The sequence below is a fragment of the Cottoperca gobio genome, chromosome 5 (genome assembly GCF_900634415.1).
Source record: "Cottoperca gobio chromosome 5, fCotGob3.1, whole genome shotgun sequence".
Classification (NCBI taxonomy): Eukaryota; Metazoa; Chordata; class Actinopteri; order Perciformes; family Bovichtidae; genus Cottoperca; species Cottoperca gobio.
In genome coordinates this window covers 9,496,017-9,515,122 of record NC_041359.1, presented here as the reverse complement: position 1 = coordinate 9,515,122, position 19,106 = coordinate 9,496,017, and the positions used below count along the sequence as shown (strand labels likewise).

The 19,106-nt window shown below is 40.7% G+C and overlaps 1 protein-coding gene across 39 annotated transcripts in view; it reads left to right on the top strand.

Moving 5' to 3' along the window:
* Positions 1-19,106, top strand: part of cast (calpastatin) — a 35,872-nt gene that overhangs the window by 6,050 nt on the left and 10,716 nt on the right. For 11 of the 39 annotated variants that reach the window (XM_029430926.1, XM_029430920.1, XM_029430937.1 and 8 more), the window contains 8 exons: positions 13,603-13,671; positions 15,532-15,657; positions 15,984-16,094; positions 17,489-17,590; positions 18,162-18,293; positions 18,623-18,667; positions 18,751-18,843; positions 19,001-19,081. In XM_029430926.1, the coding sequence (XP_029286786.1) occupies positions 13,603-13,671; positions 15,532-15,657; positions 15,984-16,094; positions 17,489-17,590; positions 18,162-18,293; positions 18,623-18,667; positions 18,751-18,843; positions 19,001-19,081 (759 nt within the window). Of the gene's footprint in view, positions 1-6,066; positions 6,226-8,489; positions 8,541-13,602; positions 13,672-15,531; positions 15,658-15,983; positions 16,095-17,488; positions 17,591-18,161; positions 18,294-18,622; positions 18,668-18,750; positions 18,844-19,000; positions 19,082-19,106 lie in introns of those variants that run through there. The other 28 variants (XM_029430949.1, XM_029430946.1, XM_029430940.1 and 25 more) reach the window with 22 other exon arrangements.

The following is a 19,106-nucleotide window of genomic DNA, read 5'->3' as shown; positions in this document are numbered from 1 at the left end:
CCCCTCTCTCTCTCTCTCTCTCTCTCTCTGTGTCTCTGTCTCTGTCTCTCTCTCTGTGTGTCTCTCTCTCTCTCTCTCTCTCTCTCTCTCTCTCTCTCTCTCTCTCTCTCTCTCTCTCTCTCTCTCTCTCTCTCTCTCTCTCTCTCTCTCTGTGTGTCTCTCTCTGTCTCTCTCTCTGTCTCTCTCTCTCTCTCTCTCTCTCTCTCTCTCTCTCTCTCTATCTCTCTCTCCCTCTCTCTTTGCTGGAATGTGAGGCTCTCCAGTCAGACTGTGAGAGTTCATTTTGAGTTTTGCTGAAGTGAGATATTAAACCAAGGCTGGGACAAGGCCTGCTTTGTTTGCTACCTGTTGTACCATCCACAGGGGAAATGTTACATTCCAGTTGGTGTCCTGGTTTTATTTTTGGAAAGAAAAACATTTAAGTTAGTTATTTTTCAGAACAAGGGTTTTTAGTTTGTAGGTCTCGCCCAAATAGCATTCTCCTGTGATAATCTGCAGCGGCAGAAGGAGCAATATGAAAGGGTGTGTAGCTGTAATAAGTTTAAGTGTTCTTCATATCCTGCAACCTCATTATCTTTTGTTACATATTCACATGTCATGCAGAGACAGCGACATGTTGCAGGTCTGACGTCAGTACTTTGTTATCAGGGCTGTGTCAGTTTGCTCTGCGCACAGAAAGTTATTAGATTTTTGGTGGGAGGTCTTTTTTTCTTGTGTTTTGGGCTGTAAATTCTCAGCCCTGTGCTGCAGCAATCTGCCTCTGTCAGACTGACGGGAAATGGCCACTGAGGAAACATATCTTGGCTGGACAGTGCAAAGTTTAAAAATGACAGGAAGATAATATAGTGAGCAAAGAGACGAGCTCAGGGGAAGTTGTATACATCCGTCTTGGACAATTGACACTTTTATGTGTGTTTGCATGCTATGATACACTTGACAACTCTTTCAACACTGCGGTGGATTTATAATTGTATAATAATACTATTAATTTGTAAATTCTTAATCTGCAAAATAAACTTCTACGTCTAGCAGTCAAGTTATTGTATGTAAAGGTATAAATATTCATAAAATGGAAATACTCAAGTGAAGGACATCAAAAAAGTATTTTATTCTCCTGTCAGCCTAAAGCACAAAGTGGAAAAGATTACTCTCAGGAAATGACAAATCAGAACTTGAATTTCCTTCTGTTATGCCTTGATAGAAACCACCTGGAGCCTGGATCATGTGCAGTTTACTGATGTAATGTCGCAAAGTGTCATAAACTGCCATTTACTATAACTCTCTGCTATTTGGAGCCACATATGTGCAAAGCTTCTGAATGCAAGCAAAACCTAAACAACTAGTTCAAAAGTCTGAAGGCAGGAGGACATGAGCCGTATTGATGCTTCATTATGTGATGCAGCCCCCAGGCTGTTTGTGCCAGAACGAGAGGGAGAGCACGTTGTGTACATGTGAGCATAAATACACAGACATTTCTGCGCAGCTGAATATTGACTTTCCATTTCCTGTTAGATGTGTTTTTTAATGTTGGTGTTTATCCTGTTGCCACCCAGTGTATTATTTCGCAGCACACATCGGGACTTGTCAGATTTCTCACTTCACTGTTAGTTTGGCTTGAGTTGACAGCTTCTGTCATGTCAGCGATATAGTTTCGAGGCCTCTGGGCTCACCTTTGCTTCAGCGAGGCGTTGTTGTTCGGTACCAAACTCTGCCATGTTTGAGGAAAAAGCTGGTGCTCGTAATCACATGATGTTTGTCCCGACAAGGGGGGGCTAGCAGGTAATGAAGACCCGGCTGCCTGACGCTTACTGGAAATTGTAATGTGATAGATGATTAAGATTCTTGTTATTGCTTCTCGTAAACACATGAAAGAGGCAAGCTAAAGTTGATGATGACATGTTAGCAAGCTCGTGATTATCATGAGCTAAAATTGCTGACAAGTCTATATCTCGATGTTATTGTGGCTCCAGAGATTGATTTAGTTCTATCCTGCAATGCGAGGCAACGAGTTTGGGGCTTATTTAGGGAAAATATTACAATTTGTGGTATACAATTTTCATTCAGTGGTAGCTCGGACCGGTAGCGTTGTGATCGATACAGTCTTGTAATGCAGAGAAGATGTATTGCTTGAGTATACTTCAGTGTGTTTGCTGGTAATGGCATACTGTATAAGTGCAGTGCTAAATTTAGAAGTAGACATGCAGCAGAGAAAAGGACGCTTATAGTTTACTGTAGGTATGGAGGGGGATTTGGATGCACACGGTATAACAAGCGAAGAGGGGAGGTGGTGATGCCTAGTGGTCTAGTGGTTCGGCTTCCAAACAGAACACCAGATGGTTGTGAGTTCAATACCAGGCTGCCACCATGGTGCCCCTGAGCAAAGTACTTAACCCTGAGTTGTTCCAGAGAGACTGTCACTGTCAGTCGCTCTGGATAAGAGCATCTGCTGACTGAGCTGTAATGTAATGTTATGTAATAGAAGAGTTTAACAGGGGTCACTATTTAATTGTTCATCATTGTCCACTGTTGTTGTTTAGGATATTGATAGGCAGAAGTCACAATCTACAATATTGTGTTGTAAAGGTTACAAAGAAAGACACGTTAGCTGCTGTGCAGTGATTTGAAATGAATGGAGTTGTCAGATCCTTCTTGTCATGGCCCATATCGGTTCTCTGGGTTTGATTTTGATTTCAGCTTTGTAATACAGGCAATGCTGTTCACCGGCCGGCTCTCGTACCTCAGATTTCCAAGGATCTCATTTACACTTGAACGCACCAAAAGTCAATAGCCTGCACCTTACAATGCATTACCACACAAAATGGCACCCTTGACAAATATAAATAAAGATAGTCATTGCTTAAGCAAGTGTCAAGTCTCAACAAGCTGATGTACACACATTAGTGGCTGCCCAGATAATGAGAGACACACATTGGACAATAACACTATTGTTTGCTTTGCAGTGTTCAACAGTGATGAGGAGAATGTGTGATGAGTGCAAAGGGCTGGTTTGGTCTGTGGCAGTAGACTATAGCACATAATACTAAATGAATTGAGGGAGGACAAACATTTTAATAACATTAATTATTCATGTAGTAAATTGGAGATCAAGCTTGTGAGAGAAAGTTACATTTAGTTTGATGCAGATAGAGGTTTTTATTATTTACGGAACGTTTTGTTATTGCATTTTCAGATTAATCCAATGACATCGAACACATGAAGTTAATTTCAAGGAAAATAAATGCAACCACTTGCATTGTCTGACATCCTGGAGCTAAGGAATGTGCGTGAGAGCAGATTTAATGGATGCTCGCCAGTTTTTCAGTGTAGCATTGTTCAAGGCAGGGTGATGCAGAGTGAAGTGGTTTATTGCAGCATTTTAAATAAGAGTGAAATATTATGACAATATAGTTATTACCAGAATATCCTAATGAGTTACCGTGATGATCACTATGGTTTCCACTTGTTCAAAGGTCATTACAAGATGAAACTAAGGATCACACTTACAACTAACAAACGACCTATTTACACATCAAGCAGACATGAAGGAATATTAGCACTTACATTTGAAGTTGTGCCTCTTTCCAGCTGATTAATGTAAGTCCAATATTCGATCATATTTTAGCTCTGTTTTGGTCTCCACCAACTCTTGAGGGAAATATTTGGATCTGTGCTTCTTCACTATCTAGTTCTAACATTATCAGCTTGGCGTGCTGCTGCCCAAGCTTTGTATTGTTAGTTTTTCAGAGCTTGATTGCTAAAAACAGCCAGAAGACTGAACCGCACAGTAGAACCAAAACAAATTGCTAAATCATGCTAAAAAGCTGAAAAGGGATCACAGCAGCAGAGCTGTTCCATGAATCTCTGTACTTTTATCAACGTCACATTTGAGCCCAAGTCACTGTGTTTACAATCTCGGGACACATCGGCTCTTGGTTTGAGGACAGTTTAGCCTCTGGGGGAAACAACCAATATTTTGAGGGTTCTGGTTTAGCCAGCGGATATCCGAGCCAAGACTACCTCTTCTGTACCCTGCTGCTGTCCTCTACATTATTCCTGGTTCCTGATTCTGAATATCCAGCGCACTTGTTGACAGGTTTTTCATTTGAATGATTTAAAAGCTTCCCTGTGACACATTTAAATTCACACGCCTCTATCCCTCTGTCTAAGTATGTAAAGTATTTTTCAATATGATCTCTTGCCAGTATATAAACACCAGCCCTGTGTTTTTTCCCACAGACTTAGTTTACGAAACATGATATCTTAGAGCCTCCCACTTAGAGTTTGCCTCTGAGCTCCTAGAAACGGAAACAGAATCAGAAATTCAGATTAGAAATCCATCCATCCCTGTTTTCCTGCCTCTCAGCTCTGATTGGTCAATCCCTCTGGGTGGTTGGGTCCGCGGTCTGCTTTAGCTCATTAGTTGTCAACAAAGATAACCAAGGGTTACCAAGTAAGGGGTTTGGTTCCAGTATATGTATGCATGAAACATGCCAGCTTTGTCTCGCACATAAACAGTCACAGAGTCAAAGACACAACAGCAAAGGGCAGGCTCTGGTGTGTTGTTGGAGTCAGTCGGGGCAAAGCTGTTAGAGATTTATTTTGAAAGGTCATAAAACCGACACACATATTTCTGCCAGGGAGATGAAAGGGCAGGAATTGTGCAACAAGATGAGGAGATAAAGATATTTTTAGACAAAAAGAACAAGGTCAGAGGAATTTAGAAACACGGCAGAACTTTTCTATTGAAAAGAAAATACCTCAAATAAAACTTCCTGCTCAATTTTAAACTCTGTGAATCTTTATTCAAGGTTATGACTCCGTGTCCCTTAATCATTGCTTTTTTAAAGCAAGTCTATTCATGTTTAGAAATGCTTCCAAGAAAAATAAACATGTTTTCTTAATACAGTATAACTAAAGTTAATTTTGGGGTAATATAAAAAAATAGATGCCAAATCCTCTGCTAAACATTCAGCAAACAACACTGACACGTTTTGTTCTTTTCTTTGTTTCTTTGCTTTAAAAAGCTTAACATTTATAGCCAAGGACAGATTTATTAAAATCTACACTTTGCTGAAGATAAATAACATTTTGTAGCGTTAGTTCATGCAGTATTAAGTGTTGAGAGTCTTGTGTCCATTCAGCATAAAACAACAGACTGATGCAGAAGTTGGCAGACACAGTGAGTCTGCACAGCAGGTTCAGATGACTTCACAGTCCTCCATTCATTTTCATCTACATGTTATGAGTATCTTTAGACACAAGGGGGTGCTGCTCTCCAAAGCCCTCTCAACATGTTTGACATGTTTTGTGGCGTGGCGTGCTTTATCCGAGAAGTAGAAGGGTGTAAGAAGTATCCAGAACGATCAACGCTGAAAGTATGTGTGTGCTTAGAGGGGAAGGGTCACACGGACTTGTTTTTTCTAAAATTCTTACATAACCTTTGGTTGCTGTCCAGAAGGTTTCCTGTCTGCTCCTTCTGTTCAGGGGTTACTTTGAACTGTGAATAACACTCTGAACTTGTATCGATGGTCACCTCGTTTACATTGCAACTGTGTCTTTCTTAAACTGACATGTTTTCTCTATTCTGCTCTGGCTGTCTTTGGGTGAGTTTTTGGACTACATGTGATCTGATCGCCCTCCCTCTCTTCTTTTCTTTCCAACCACACACACTCCGTCTCTGTTGTTCGAGTGGCTCTGCACTAGATTCCTAAGCAGTGAGTCATTGGACACACCCAGACTCTGCCAACAGCACTGCTGCTTCAAATCCACTTCTGCCTCATCATCACTCCTTCACCCTCCAACTCTGCCTCCACGATAACCCTTCCTGCGAACATCTTGATCGTGTCTGTCATCAAAGTGCTGTATGCCTCCTCTCAAAGCCCACGTGACCCACCCCAAAGTTTCCCTAAATCAGACTTATTTATTTTTCCTGGCAGCCCGCTCGCAGTGGGTTGGTCTTTGTGTGTCCGACTGTCCAATCTGACTGAGCCTGCTCTGCTGCCTCGTGTCTGAGGAGGTGGAGTCACAGCAGCTCAGGCTTTTTGTGCTGCTTCCATGAAGGCGGAGCAGAAAGTATTTCAACCCCAGGGTGTGTGTGTCTGTATGTATGTGTGTTTACATTTGTGTGTGTGCTTGACATACAGTATTTCCACAGCGGGAATCTAAGGTGAAGCTATTGTACACAGCAGCATATATAGAGGAAACACACCCACAATCAAACTTATGGTATGTATCTGGACAGCATTTCCCCTTCCTCTGGATCGCTATTTTGTAATTGTGTGTGCGTGGAGTGGCTTCCTGTTTGACTGATATCGATTCACTTTGACGGCTGTGGTTGTGATCAGACAGTTGGAGGCTTCTGGTTCATGTGTTGCCATTTGGCAGCCCTGTTGTGTTTGTGTGAGGCAGGTTGTGGTGATCGAATTTGCTGCCAATTTTGCAAGTCGAGTTCAGGAAAGTTGGCAATGAACTGAAGATTACTGTATTAGTGTTGTTATTGTTTTTATGGACCCCAAAAGCAGTTGTCGCCAAGATAACAACGATATAAACCGCACATATATACTGAGTAGTACCGCACTAATGTTTAATAATTATTATTATGTCATCAGGATTTGGCAGCAACTCCTAAAATGTGTCTTTAAACTAAATGTTCTAACGGTATCCAGACTTCTGTGGTGATAGAAGTACTTTTACTTCAGTAAAAGTAGTAACACTACAGTGTAATAAGATATACATATTATGTTGCAAGTAAAAGTCCTGCATTCAAAATCTTACTTAAGTGGAAGTAGTGTTAGCATCAAAATATACTTAAAGTACCAAAAGTAAAAGTTCTCATTTTGCAGAATGGCCTGGATTATAATTATTGATGTATTAATGTGTTCATCACTTTATGTTGCAGCAGGTAAAGATTGGGCTGATTTTTACTCATTTATATTCTGCTGGGTACCTTATCTATAATAATACATCATAATTTATGTGTTGATTTATGTATTTATTAATAATCTAAATATGCAAAGTAATTGAAGTTATCAAATAAATGTAGTAAAGAAAAATATTTTCCTTCTACATTGTAAAATAGGATAAAATGGAAATACTTAAGTACAAATACCTGAAAATTGTACTTAAGTACTTGAGTAAATGTACTAGTTACTCTTCACCTCTGTGTGAACCAAGGTTTGCTGCGTACTGTTGATTTAAAAAGAAAAGTGTGAGTCAGAGTGCACATGATAGACCAATATAGAAGAGTGAAATAGAGGAGCAATGCTTATCCTGCTATCCAGAGATAAGTAACATATATTCACCCTGCACAGAATTAAGTACAGTGTGATAAACTAATACATAAAACTAGTTAAGTACTGCTAAAGTGCCACGGTGTTTTTCTTTTCCTGGCTTACTTTGACTTGACCATAAAGTGTAGTAACAGCACACATGTTACACATGTTACACTTGTTGTCTTATGACATAACCCTTTATTTTACCCAGCTGTGTGTTTGCTCTCAATCTGCCCTACAGCAATAATCCTCATGCAGCTCTGCACTGAAACTTCAGCCACACAACAGCAGTTAGTTTCGTTGGCTTTCACTCTTCTGTCCCACATTGTTTCCTCCCAACACGGACTGCAGCTTCTGTCATTTCCACCACTTGGTCGAGACTTTATCACTTCTGACCATTTAGACATTATTGCCCGTGCTATTCTGAAGTCGTACCACAAGATAAGGAGCTGCTTCGAGTCGTATTCACATGTGCGTGTCTGCGGTTTTTTGGGGTGTGGTCCAGCGTTAGTCATCAGTTTTTTATTACAGGCACAAGCTACTTGGTTAATCGCTGTTGTTGGGTAAGGCCTGGATATACTGCATTGTTTCTTCACTTCTGACATAACAAAAAAGGTTCTGTGCGTCATGCTGAAATCAGGTCCAGTCTGAGTTTGTCGTATGTGCAGGCACCGTACCAGTCTAAAGCAGGACAAACTGCAAAACCTCGAGCGCATCGACAGTTTCCGTCTGAGATGATGCGTCAAACTGAACGAATGCCAGTAGGAAATGAGCAATGGTTTCAGATGCATGCTCTAAACTCTTATTTCTATTTTGATCACACTCATAGCTCTCCCAGAATGACCACGATGTTCATATCAGTGTCCTGTTTGCAACTACGTCCGTCAGTGTTGTCCTCACTGTTAAGGCTCTGTGGCTCTATGTGCATGCAGAGTGTGTGAGTGTATCACGTCACGTGTCTCCCTACAGGAGCGGATATTGTTTTATGGATTTTTTCTCACTGTTGCACAGAGTTCTGAAACTTTTGCTCACGTGTAATGGCATTGATTGAGAATATACGTCACGCTCTCTTTGCATATATGTTTGAATGTGTGTATTCACGTTTATCGTGCCGTTTATGTGTTTCATTCTACAACTGCACTGATTCACAGTTCTCCTACGTGTCTGCCAGCTGTGATATTCTGTTTAACAGCTGTTTATGTATCCCTTATAAAACAGAAACACGGCAACTATCGACCCCTTCCCTTACCCCGACAAAATTTCTACCAGGTACAGCTGTGTGAAATTTCTGCCGTCTGCACTCTTTGATTGTGTCTGTGTACAGGGCTGGACAGAATGACAGGAGCAGCTCACATTGATGCGTAACACAGTGACATCACAATCTGCAACATTTAATTAGTTGTCATTGTGTCGAAAAAACGATAAAAGCCGCAACACGTCAGTATTTGCTGCAGGATTGTCAGGTGTTCCTGTTAATTTGTCCACCCCATGTATGGCCACCCGACTTCATGCACCTCTCTCGGTTAGCTTCTGTTCCCCAATGTAGGTTCTTTGTTTTTTTTAAAAGCTACTGATGATAATGAGAAATGAGAAAAGATTTCTATCCAAATTCAAAAGGTCAGTTGTGGTCGATGTCTATTTTATGTGAATTCACCAAGTAACGCTACAGCTAGCATGACATTTTGGTTGTGCAGCTACTGCATGATTCAGCCTCATGGGAAGACCTGGTGATCATAGCTCATTACTTTTTGAGTACAAACCTTAATATGTCCGTAGATTAATTATTATTTTGTTGTTTTCTTCTCTGGTAAAAAATACTTTGTATTGCAGCAAAGTCCTTGTGTGTTGTGTCACACCATTTATCCTTTGATAAGAACATCGGCTTCTTTTGTTAAATGAAAACAGGGTTTTGTAGGAAGACATTTTATATTCTTCAAAGTAAGGTCATTTTGATATCTGTACCAAAACTCAAGTATTGAATTGGCACTAATATTGAAAATGTTCAACTTGATACCTACAGTACACCGGTGTTAAATGCTCATTAAATAACTGTTATGTTGTTGTAAGGTTATGGAGTTCATATTTTACTGTGCAGCGAAGTAAGAAATACCCGTTCACCTCAGAATATGGGTAGAAAATCAAGTGACACGTTTTAGCTTTTATGGAAAAAACTAAACTCTGCAAATAAATGTTACGGTGCTGAGACTAACCTGGGAGTTCCCCCTGCCGTCACCTGTGCCACAAAGGATGAAAGCATGATAGCACATTTTGTTTGTTTCATGTTTTGTGTCTGTGGATGGACAGTCTGTCGTCTATAAGTAGAGAGCATCTGCATGAGGAATGTAGGAATGCTGCAGTTTGGAGTCACGGCAGAAAGAAAGCTTGCGAAGCGCTTGGGTGGGTCTCAGGTGAGCACAGAGTTCAGTCTGGTGACTTAACAAACTACGGCTTTAGCTTTAAACATACAACTGAAACTCATCGACGAGGGAAAGAGCAGTATAACGTTTGTGTTTGCTGTTACTGAAGTGAATAACTTGTCCAGTAAAATAGAACAGTATGAAGTACATAACATGCAGCCTATTCAGTTTCTAGTGTTAGAAAACACGCAGGATGATATCACCTTTTATTTCAGTCCAGGGAAGAGACTATTTGTGCTTTGCATGTTTGTGTATTATTGATTGTTTTTATTATAATCTGATACTGACAGCAGGAATCATCCTTTAAACAATACAATGCATTGTTTCCTTTAATGGGCCTTGAATGAAATGAGCAGCCTTTTTGTTTGCCTTTTGGAAAAGTATCTGGGTGGTTCGCCGTACTGTATGTGCTGCCTAACCTGTCTTTGTTAACTGGCATCTGTCCCCCACTGTGAAGGCAGGGCCGGTGGGGGACTTGTGGATGCTAATTTACGCATTTGTTCTGACCTCTAGTAAGTGAGCACAGCTTATTGACTGTGTTTGAGGGGGTCAAAGAGCACAAAGTGTGGTCACATTACCTTGAGGCCAGCACGTAAACACATGCTCCCATGGCTTTGGTCTTGCACTTTGCACTTTGTGGCCTTCCGTCATATGACAGAAAGGCAAATTAGTCACCAAAGCTTCTTGGCCAACTTCCTTTGATTACAACAGACACATATAACATTTGTGGCAAGTTCTAAATTTAGTTTGGATATGATATTTGAGCACTTTGGGTTTGCCATTATTTGCATGTGAACCAGATGGCATGTTTATATCATCAATGTAAGGTATCAACAGAGGAAAATGTTTTGGTTTTGATACTGAAATTCAGGAATATTAGCACCAGAATCAGAATTGCCCCGGACTAGTTTACTCACACAAACCTTTCGCAGAATTCAAAACATTTCCAAAATCTGTTTCTGTTTCATGCGCAAGTTCAACCTGCATAACACATCTGACACATCATGCATTTTATCACCCAGCATGCACCACAGCTCTGCTTCCTTTTTTTTTTTATAAAAGTTTTTTTGTGTTAACTTAGCAACAATCAACATTTCCTGCAGTAAAAGGAGCAACATGACTTCCCCTGTGGCAGGGGCATGCCCTTACTGCTTGTGACCTCACTTCCTCCTTCATGTTGACTCTTCCAACAGTCAGTCAATTCATTATAATGTTATTACTAAACAGAAAAATATGTCAAAAAAGGAAGTCATGTTCTCAGTTGGACTAATATTATTATATTAGCTTAATTTAAGTTGTCTTCACACTCTTTCTCCAACTAAACCCATCAGTTGTATGAGGTCTACAGGTAAAAAACATCTTTCCAAATACATATTGAGTTGAGGTTTTTTGCAATGAGTCAAGCTGCCCGATAGTTGAAGCAAAGCTAGACTTAACACATGTATGCGGTTCATACCCTGAGCTGGGTTGTGACCTTATTTGTGTGAAATGTAACACCAGTGTGTTAGGCAATCATCGAGCTGCACTCATTTCTAAATCAGATGTCCGAGATTGCAGATTGTTCAGATTGGTGCAATGCACAATGTGTCTCTTCCCTCTTGTTCATCAGTGTTTCCATTCACTCACTGTAGTCATTCACAGACATGCTGTGTACCCTCGCTTTACTTAAGTTAAAACGAGATGCGCAGCTGGTTTGACACTTAACTCACTCACAGGCTTACAGCTTTGTAGACTTGGGATATTGATAATTGCTGAACATAGTTTCTTGTCTCGACGCCATCTGCCAAGAAGACTTTGAAATGTACAGTAAGCACACAAACCCGATGTAAAAACTGTAATCTGTGACCATACATTAGCATGTTTTACAGGCCGATGAACAGTGCAAGCAGAGTTATGTTCACGAACTGGTTGGATGTGAAACTGACTGCCGGTGAGCTGGTGTCAGTGGGGTGGAGGCTCTTTGTACCATATTCACAGCACCTGAAAGGACTGGGCTGGGCTCAGCAACACACTGGGCTCCACCTCAAGAACGCTGCATTTGAAAAGGAGTTTACTTAGTACACTCTTTGTGTACTTGTGCAAAATTAAAATACCTTTCTTTCAGGTTTTCTACTGCAGAGTTCCCCTGAGAGTCGTATGTTTAGGATTTAACTCCTCATGTATTGCTACTGCTTGTTGAATAACTTAACTTATAAATTAATTTTGCAAAAGTGCATGTATATAGTATGTCATTATCATTATGAGAGAGCATGTGGCACTATAATTGTATAATTATAAGCTACAAACTAATAACCAGTATATTCTCACTGATTGGTGTCTGTCCTTACAAGGAAACGCTATTAATTATGTTTTGAGGGACATATTTTGTCCTTGACGTATCACAAATACATTTCTAATTTTGTAGGAGGCAGGGTGGATGCTTTGAATATGTATAGGATGTCCTGTCTTGTAGTTCCACCTCCCTCATTTACACTGTAAAGAAATTGACAAATCAGTTTATAGACACGGATCACTGAGCGAGGTGGATGCACTCATTTAGTATTGTTTTATATAATAACACTTGCTAATTACCAACTTCTGTCTGTCAGAGTAGGATAGTTACTGCAGCTGCTTTAATGCTTTTTCATTTACTATTGAGGGATATGACCACGTATAGGGATATTTAGATGTAGTTATGGTCAGAAGTAATATGAGATGTGAGACCAATTTGTGATATTTTGAAGAAATAACTGCAAAATGAAACTAATGATTGATGTTGTTGCTCCGTCCACAGTGAGAGGTCATTGAAATGATGTTGGAACAACTTTAAATATAGCAGAGTTATTATTATGCTCATTGTGAAACACAGAACTCTTAGTCCACTGGTAATGTTTTGAACAAACTTCATTGCCATTGTCTAATAAGCCCATACACATGTATTAATAAAGCAGAACACCTCCAGACACGGTACATGAGTTCTGTGTTCTCTGATATTCCACCTTACAGATGGAAATATAAGATGTGTATTTATTATAAAACATTATGAATACAAGCTTTCATTGTAAACTGTATGATGCACTTTCACAATATAAAGGTAGGGATGGCTCTTGGGAAAAGGTAATAAATAAAATAAGACACTCACAGATGGAAAAGTTACTAAGCTTTTTTTAAAATGCTATTATAAAGAAGCATACCATTCTTCATCATAGCTTTCTAAGATGTAATAACATCTTTCCTGATAATCTTTATGTGCATCTTTCCTGAGTAAAAATACAGTTTGATGACCGGGCACATTACCAGTGGATGAACTGGATCCTTCACATGTTTGTACCTGAACAGAAAAGAGCTTCAGCTACAGAAACTCAAATCTTATCAAGAGGAAATCTAAGATCACAGCACCACTGACACCGTTTTATAGTTGTCGTGCGAGGAAGTGCAGCGCAGCACAGACAGCACTGCCGTGTATGTGTGTGAAAATGTGAGAAATGTCCGACCTTGATGACCTCAGCTGAAGAGCTGCTTGTGAATCATACATTTTGTGTCACTGTTGCTGAGCCTCTTTGCCTCTTTGCTCTCTCTGCCGTCAGACGACAGTCACACCCTTCAGTCTGTAATGTAGCGCTTGTATCAACCACCTCCATGAATACGTTTGTGGGCACTGTAATTAACCTGTATCTCTATATCTCTCTGTGTATTCCAGTCTTTCTTTATCTTTCTCTCACAGATACAGTTTGAAGCTGTGTTGACAAGCTTGTTTTTTCTCTCCATGCAGACATGAGCTCCCTGGAATGTTTTGTTTCTACACAAATGTTGGTGATTGTGAAACCGAGACGTTGCTCTCTGTGTGAATCTTGAAATAATTACGATGGTTTCTGGTTAGACTTTTCACTGCATATGCGTAACTTTTCTCTCTGTTTGTCTCTTTCTCTCTCTAGTCGCAGCCTAGCCAGGCCACACCCAAACCGGCAGCTCAGGTCTCCACTGCCAAGCCTGCACAGTTCGAGGTACCAAACATTCCTCTTTAATGCCCTTTAACCTCTTCACGTCCTGCCTCTGTCTGTCTCTCTGAAGAATCACATTGTGTCTACTTCCCTTGTTCAGTGGACTGTTGTCTGACCTCTGACCCGCTCATTATCTTGATTATGTGTTTGTTATTGTTAATTCCTTTTCATTTTCCAGATGAATGTTTTTAGTAGTTTTAAATAGTGAGGAACTAGATCTAACTGTGTCCTCATTAGCACACAGAAAATCAAAGTTTATTTTACTCTCATTCAAGCACAAGACAGGTCGCACCCAGTTTCTCTGTGGGAAGCAGAGAAACCCCTTAATGCTCTCAAACAATGGATCAAAGTGATTGTCCCTTTGTGTCCAGTTTCATTGGATTAGAGTCCTTTCCACATTCTTTGGTTTGCATGTGCATTAAAAAGGACATAATAAAACACATTTACTAATAGAATTGAACTTTAGGAAAGTGGACAAATAAAATAATTTACCAGTAAGTTAATCAGGAATTCCGACTATAAAGCGATTTGACTGTTTATGACTGTTTATGACTGTTTATGACTGTTTATGACTACATATGTTAGTTTTGCCTGATGATAGAAAACAGTTGTCAGACAGTTTGTCTGTTTTTAAATTCTAAAAGTGACAGTACTGAAAGTCTGTGACTCATTTTTGTCTAGTAACGACATCATTTAGGACTTTCACTGAGTCCCTTCCCTAATCTTTAACTTCCTTAAGGCCTGACAGAGTTTTGACAGACAAATCAGCAGGGCCAGCCTGAAGTGTTTTCACTTGGCCTTCAACAGCTGGGCGTTGACATTGTCTATTTTGGTGCCTGGCTTGTAGAGAAAGGCTTTGGTGGGATAATAAAACTTTGAAAGTGGAAACACAGTAGGTGCACCAGTATTTAAAATAGTATAGTGTGAGACAATGACATGTTTTAAACCAACCAAGTTGTTTATAGACTAGCATGTATTACTCAGCCATTAACCTTTAGCTATAAGTGACTCTTATTAGCAGCTGACCTCGGAGTCCTTCTCATACCTCCTGGTTGACTTTGCCATAGTGGGCTAGAGCTCATGTATCAGTGGCAGTGTATATGAGCAGCGCAGTGTGTGTGTGCATACATCTGAGCCGTAGAAACAGCCACTATGTATGGTGCATCAGTAAAGAACTAGCTGTACCTTTTTGTTTTTCAACTCAAGATATTTAATGTTGCACTTCCATAAAGTTGGGGGACAAGAGACGGATTTAAAAACAAATGTTTAAAATCTAAGCAGCAGAGGCCAAGATAACCAGATTTTTAGTCTCCAGTTTGTGGCCAATTCCATTTCTGGTTTTGTCTCTTACTTACTGGTTGCTAACGCTGGCTATGGTAAATATATTCTGCTTATTAAGCAATAATAAGCCCATGTCACAGGAAACTGACCAAAGCATGATTGTCAGATGTTCTGCTGTAGAAGAATCACGAGGTCATCCAGTTCCCACAATGCAACCAGTAGCATCATTTAATGCGGTACTCCCTGCCTGGAACACACCCACCTATTTCACACATATAGCTCCCAATTTGAAACAGAGGCTTTAAGTAATACATTATTAGTGTACAAGCCCAAGCCGAGATAATCTTGATGACGTCATGGTGATGTCATCAGGGTCATTAATCAGCTGCTTTTGGCGCCACAGAAGACATTATACCGCTGTTTATACAGGGGAGTACACTTCGTGACGAGTCGACCGACACTCTGCCCCTTTAACAAGTCATTTATTTTAACATTAAATACATTAGCAATTTCCATAAGCAAGCATCCAATGAGCTGTGATAAAGGTAGTTGATCGACTTTTCCACACCTGGTGCTTTGCAGAAGGCAGGATCCGCCATGGCTACAAAGCCTGGGGTGGTTACCACAGCAACAGGCGGAGTCACACGAAGTGGTGTCACAGCAGGAGGAAGTGCTTCGGTTGGGACAGCAGGAAAAGCCAAACCAGAGGTAGACGAGCTGTGGATGCCGAAATAAAAGTGGAGGGGGCTTTTGGCTGTTTGGTGTGATATAACAAGAATCACTGCTTCCTTCTTCACTCTGAGCGTGTGCTCGTTGAGTCTTCTTCACTGGCTTCATATTGTTTACCTCTTGTACCTCGCTATATCTTGTACGCAGTGTCTCTCTGGCTCAGCCACCCAAACATCTTGACCTTTCAGAAGCTGAACACTTGCTGTATCACATTAATGAGCTCTCATATCACGCTTGGGATGAATGCTCATCACAGACTTTGAAGCTGAATAACTTCTTTTAAACACATGCTCCTTGGTTTGTAGACTAACACTACGGTGGCAGGTGCTACTGTTATTGACATGTCGTCCGCTGGGGCTACCTTTGTTGACATGACATCAACTGGGGCGAGGAGCGGTCCTAAAGAGATGTCAAAGGTAATGGTGTGATCGGTGCTTTTCTTTTTATTTACATCACTGCTGATCTTTTTACTGACATTTTGATTGATTTTCTACCAACTGGGCAGCATGCAGGTACTTGAAGAATGTTATCAAGTTTATGTTTCACTGAGGTTGTGTTGCAGTCAGGTTGTAATGTCTTGTGAACAGAGTCCCTGTTGGTCGAGCCATGTGCTTGTGGGAATCTCCAACATACACAATGTGTGTCAGCTGCTTAAGAACAGCCTTTCTAAATTCACATGACACACATGACGATCCTCATGACACCATGATTGATTATTGTGTTGCTTATTGCTACAGTAATTCTCTTTTGGTTTATTTTAGGTTTTTAGATATCTGGTATAGACATAGAAAATAAAATATAGTTATTCCTTTTCTGTCCTGTTTGTACGGTTTTTAGGATCATCATTCTCAATCCTCAAATAATCAGAAAAAATAGGTTTTGCAGGGATCATTTTTCTAAGTTAGTTATTTTTGTCATCTCTGAAAACAGGTGGAAAAATAGTTTTGACTTTATTTTATTTTATTGTCTTTGTCAGGATAATCTTTGTGTGTTTGTTGTTGCAATACCCATTTTGGCCAGAAGAGGCTGAAGTGCACCCCTCCCCATTTTCTAAATAGGACTAAAAGCATTGAGGTTTTCTTGAATGGGAATTTAAAATTTCTCCATGCACTCTTAACAAGCAATTTTTGTAACATTATTGTCATGTCTTTATTTTGCCTAGAAAACATGAACAGTTCTGTTTGGAACATGACGTGAGGGTCGAAATGAGTTTTACAATAACAAACACAAAACTGATCCCGACAAAAACAAAAAGAATTACCTGCCAAGAATTTTAGTTCTCACCTGTTTCAACAGATGATACAACATAGATCAGATAGAAAATGGATCAGCAGAATTTGTAGTGCCTCTCAGGGCTTCTGTATAAATACGATGCAAAGCAGCTGACACGGTATGAGTGCCTCTTCGATACACCAAACAATCAACCAAGTTTCAAGGCGAAAGGTAAAAAAATCAATTTAGAGAGTTTAGAAAAATGTCAGCAGTTCTGTAAAGTATACGTTTGTTTTAAATGGGCTGAACCATGAACAAGCATCAGGATTGAACTAATAACACTGATCAATGGTCAGATTAGTCTCAGTAGACCTGAGTGGTCAATAACTCGGCACATTTAAAATGTGTATTCTTGCTTTAGTCGGACTACGGTGGCAGATCTGTCCAGAGATCATTGTGCATTTTCTCCTGCTCTATTTTCACTAACACTGTTTTAAACGTTCTCCACATCTCTCGTCGATATGTTTGCTGGATTTACTAGTGCTGTGAATCTTTAATCCTTGTGTATTTGAGTAATCATTTGGTGACATGTTTGTAGACTGCTGCTGTTTCCCAAGTAAAAGCCACCGCTACGGTTCCTTCTCCTGCCGCTGGAGTGGCTGCGACCAGACCTAAAGAGTCACCCAAAGGCACAGCCAAGGTAGACTCGACTGCTACAGGCTTCTTAGACTCTTTATCGTGACTCCCTGGAGGTGTACCTTGTTGAGGCTTTCCTTCTGCAACATCTCTTTTGTGTCGCGGACTCTTATCAGGTTTTTTGCTACGTTCTTTACCTGAGAGCACTCAGATACTTGCTTTGGATTTCGCTCGCTTTGGGAGTTTCTTTCTTTTCTACATCGGAGGTAACAAGTTGACTGAGGACTTTTGTTATTTCTTTTGCAGCCCTTTGCTCAGCATGCCTACGTTTGTTAATGTATTTGCAAATATTAGCACACCTGTCCACTTGCAACACCCAATGGCGAGGAGAAGCCTACAGTTTGTTGGTTTGTCTTCTCGCTCTAGTCTCATTTCACAACACCTGCTGACACTTCTAAACTAATGTCTGTCATCAAATGGGTGGAGGATTTCTTCTGCTGGAGTCGGTCGCTCACTGTACTATCTTCTTTTTGTTTCTCTGGGTGTACTACCGACTTTGTGCATGTACAGCGGACTTGTAATTTAACTCGACCTGTACGTAGTTTATAATGAATTTCAAATTCATTGCATTTTAGAGTGCCACTGCCACCACAACATTCAACACTGCTGTGCCTAAACTTGATACGGCTAAAACAACAAAGCCAATTTCTACGGCTGCGGCTGGAAATGTGTCTGTGCAGGGAAAGAAAGAAGCGACACAAACAAAGGTAGACGATCCTGAAAGCAACTGTCTGATACTTTCACTCGGTGTTTTGCCTGTCTGTGTAAAATGAATGTTGCATTGAATATTTTCATGGTGGTCTGACTGAATAGACCACTGCTGTGCCATCAGGGCCTCGTGAGATATTTGGTGTCAAACTTTGAGAAAATGTCTCTTTCTGGATGATATCATCATGAGGAAAAGTGAGGTTTGGTCTGGCACACGTTGACCAACTTGCAGTCAACTAACTTGTGCAAATACCAGATTAACAATGTCCACGTGTTGCATGTGTAATGTCGTCGAGGTCTGTGTACTGATTCTGGTATTGCGTTGCAGGTGCAGGTGGAGGTTCCTCCAGCAGCAGCTAAGGGAGCCAAAGAGGTAAATACTTCCTGACGCAGTATGAGTTTGATTTGAAAAGCATGTTGCTTGCTCCAGTGTGCTGAGTTGTGTTGCATGCGCAGGTTGATCCATTCGATGCCCTGGCCAGCATACTGCCATCAGCTGATCCTATCACACCCCTCCTGCCTGTATACACAGGACCGGAGGTCACAGAGGTACAGCTGTGTGTGTGTGTGTGTGTGTGTGTGTGTGTGTGTGTGTGTGTGTGTGTGTGTGTGTGTGTGTGTGTGTGCACTGAGCAGGCATGTGATTGCATTGAGCTGCAGCATGGATCTGCTGTGAGTAACTGTGTGTGTGTTGCATGTGTCGCAGCATGACATCACCTCTGAGAGGGGTCAGAAGTGTGGAGAAAGAGACAGCACGCTGCCTCCAGGCTACAGATTTGAAGATATGGTCAGTTCTCTCCTCTTCTGATTCA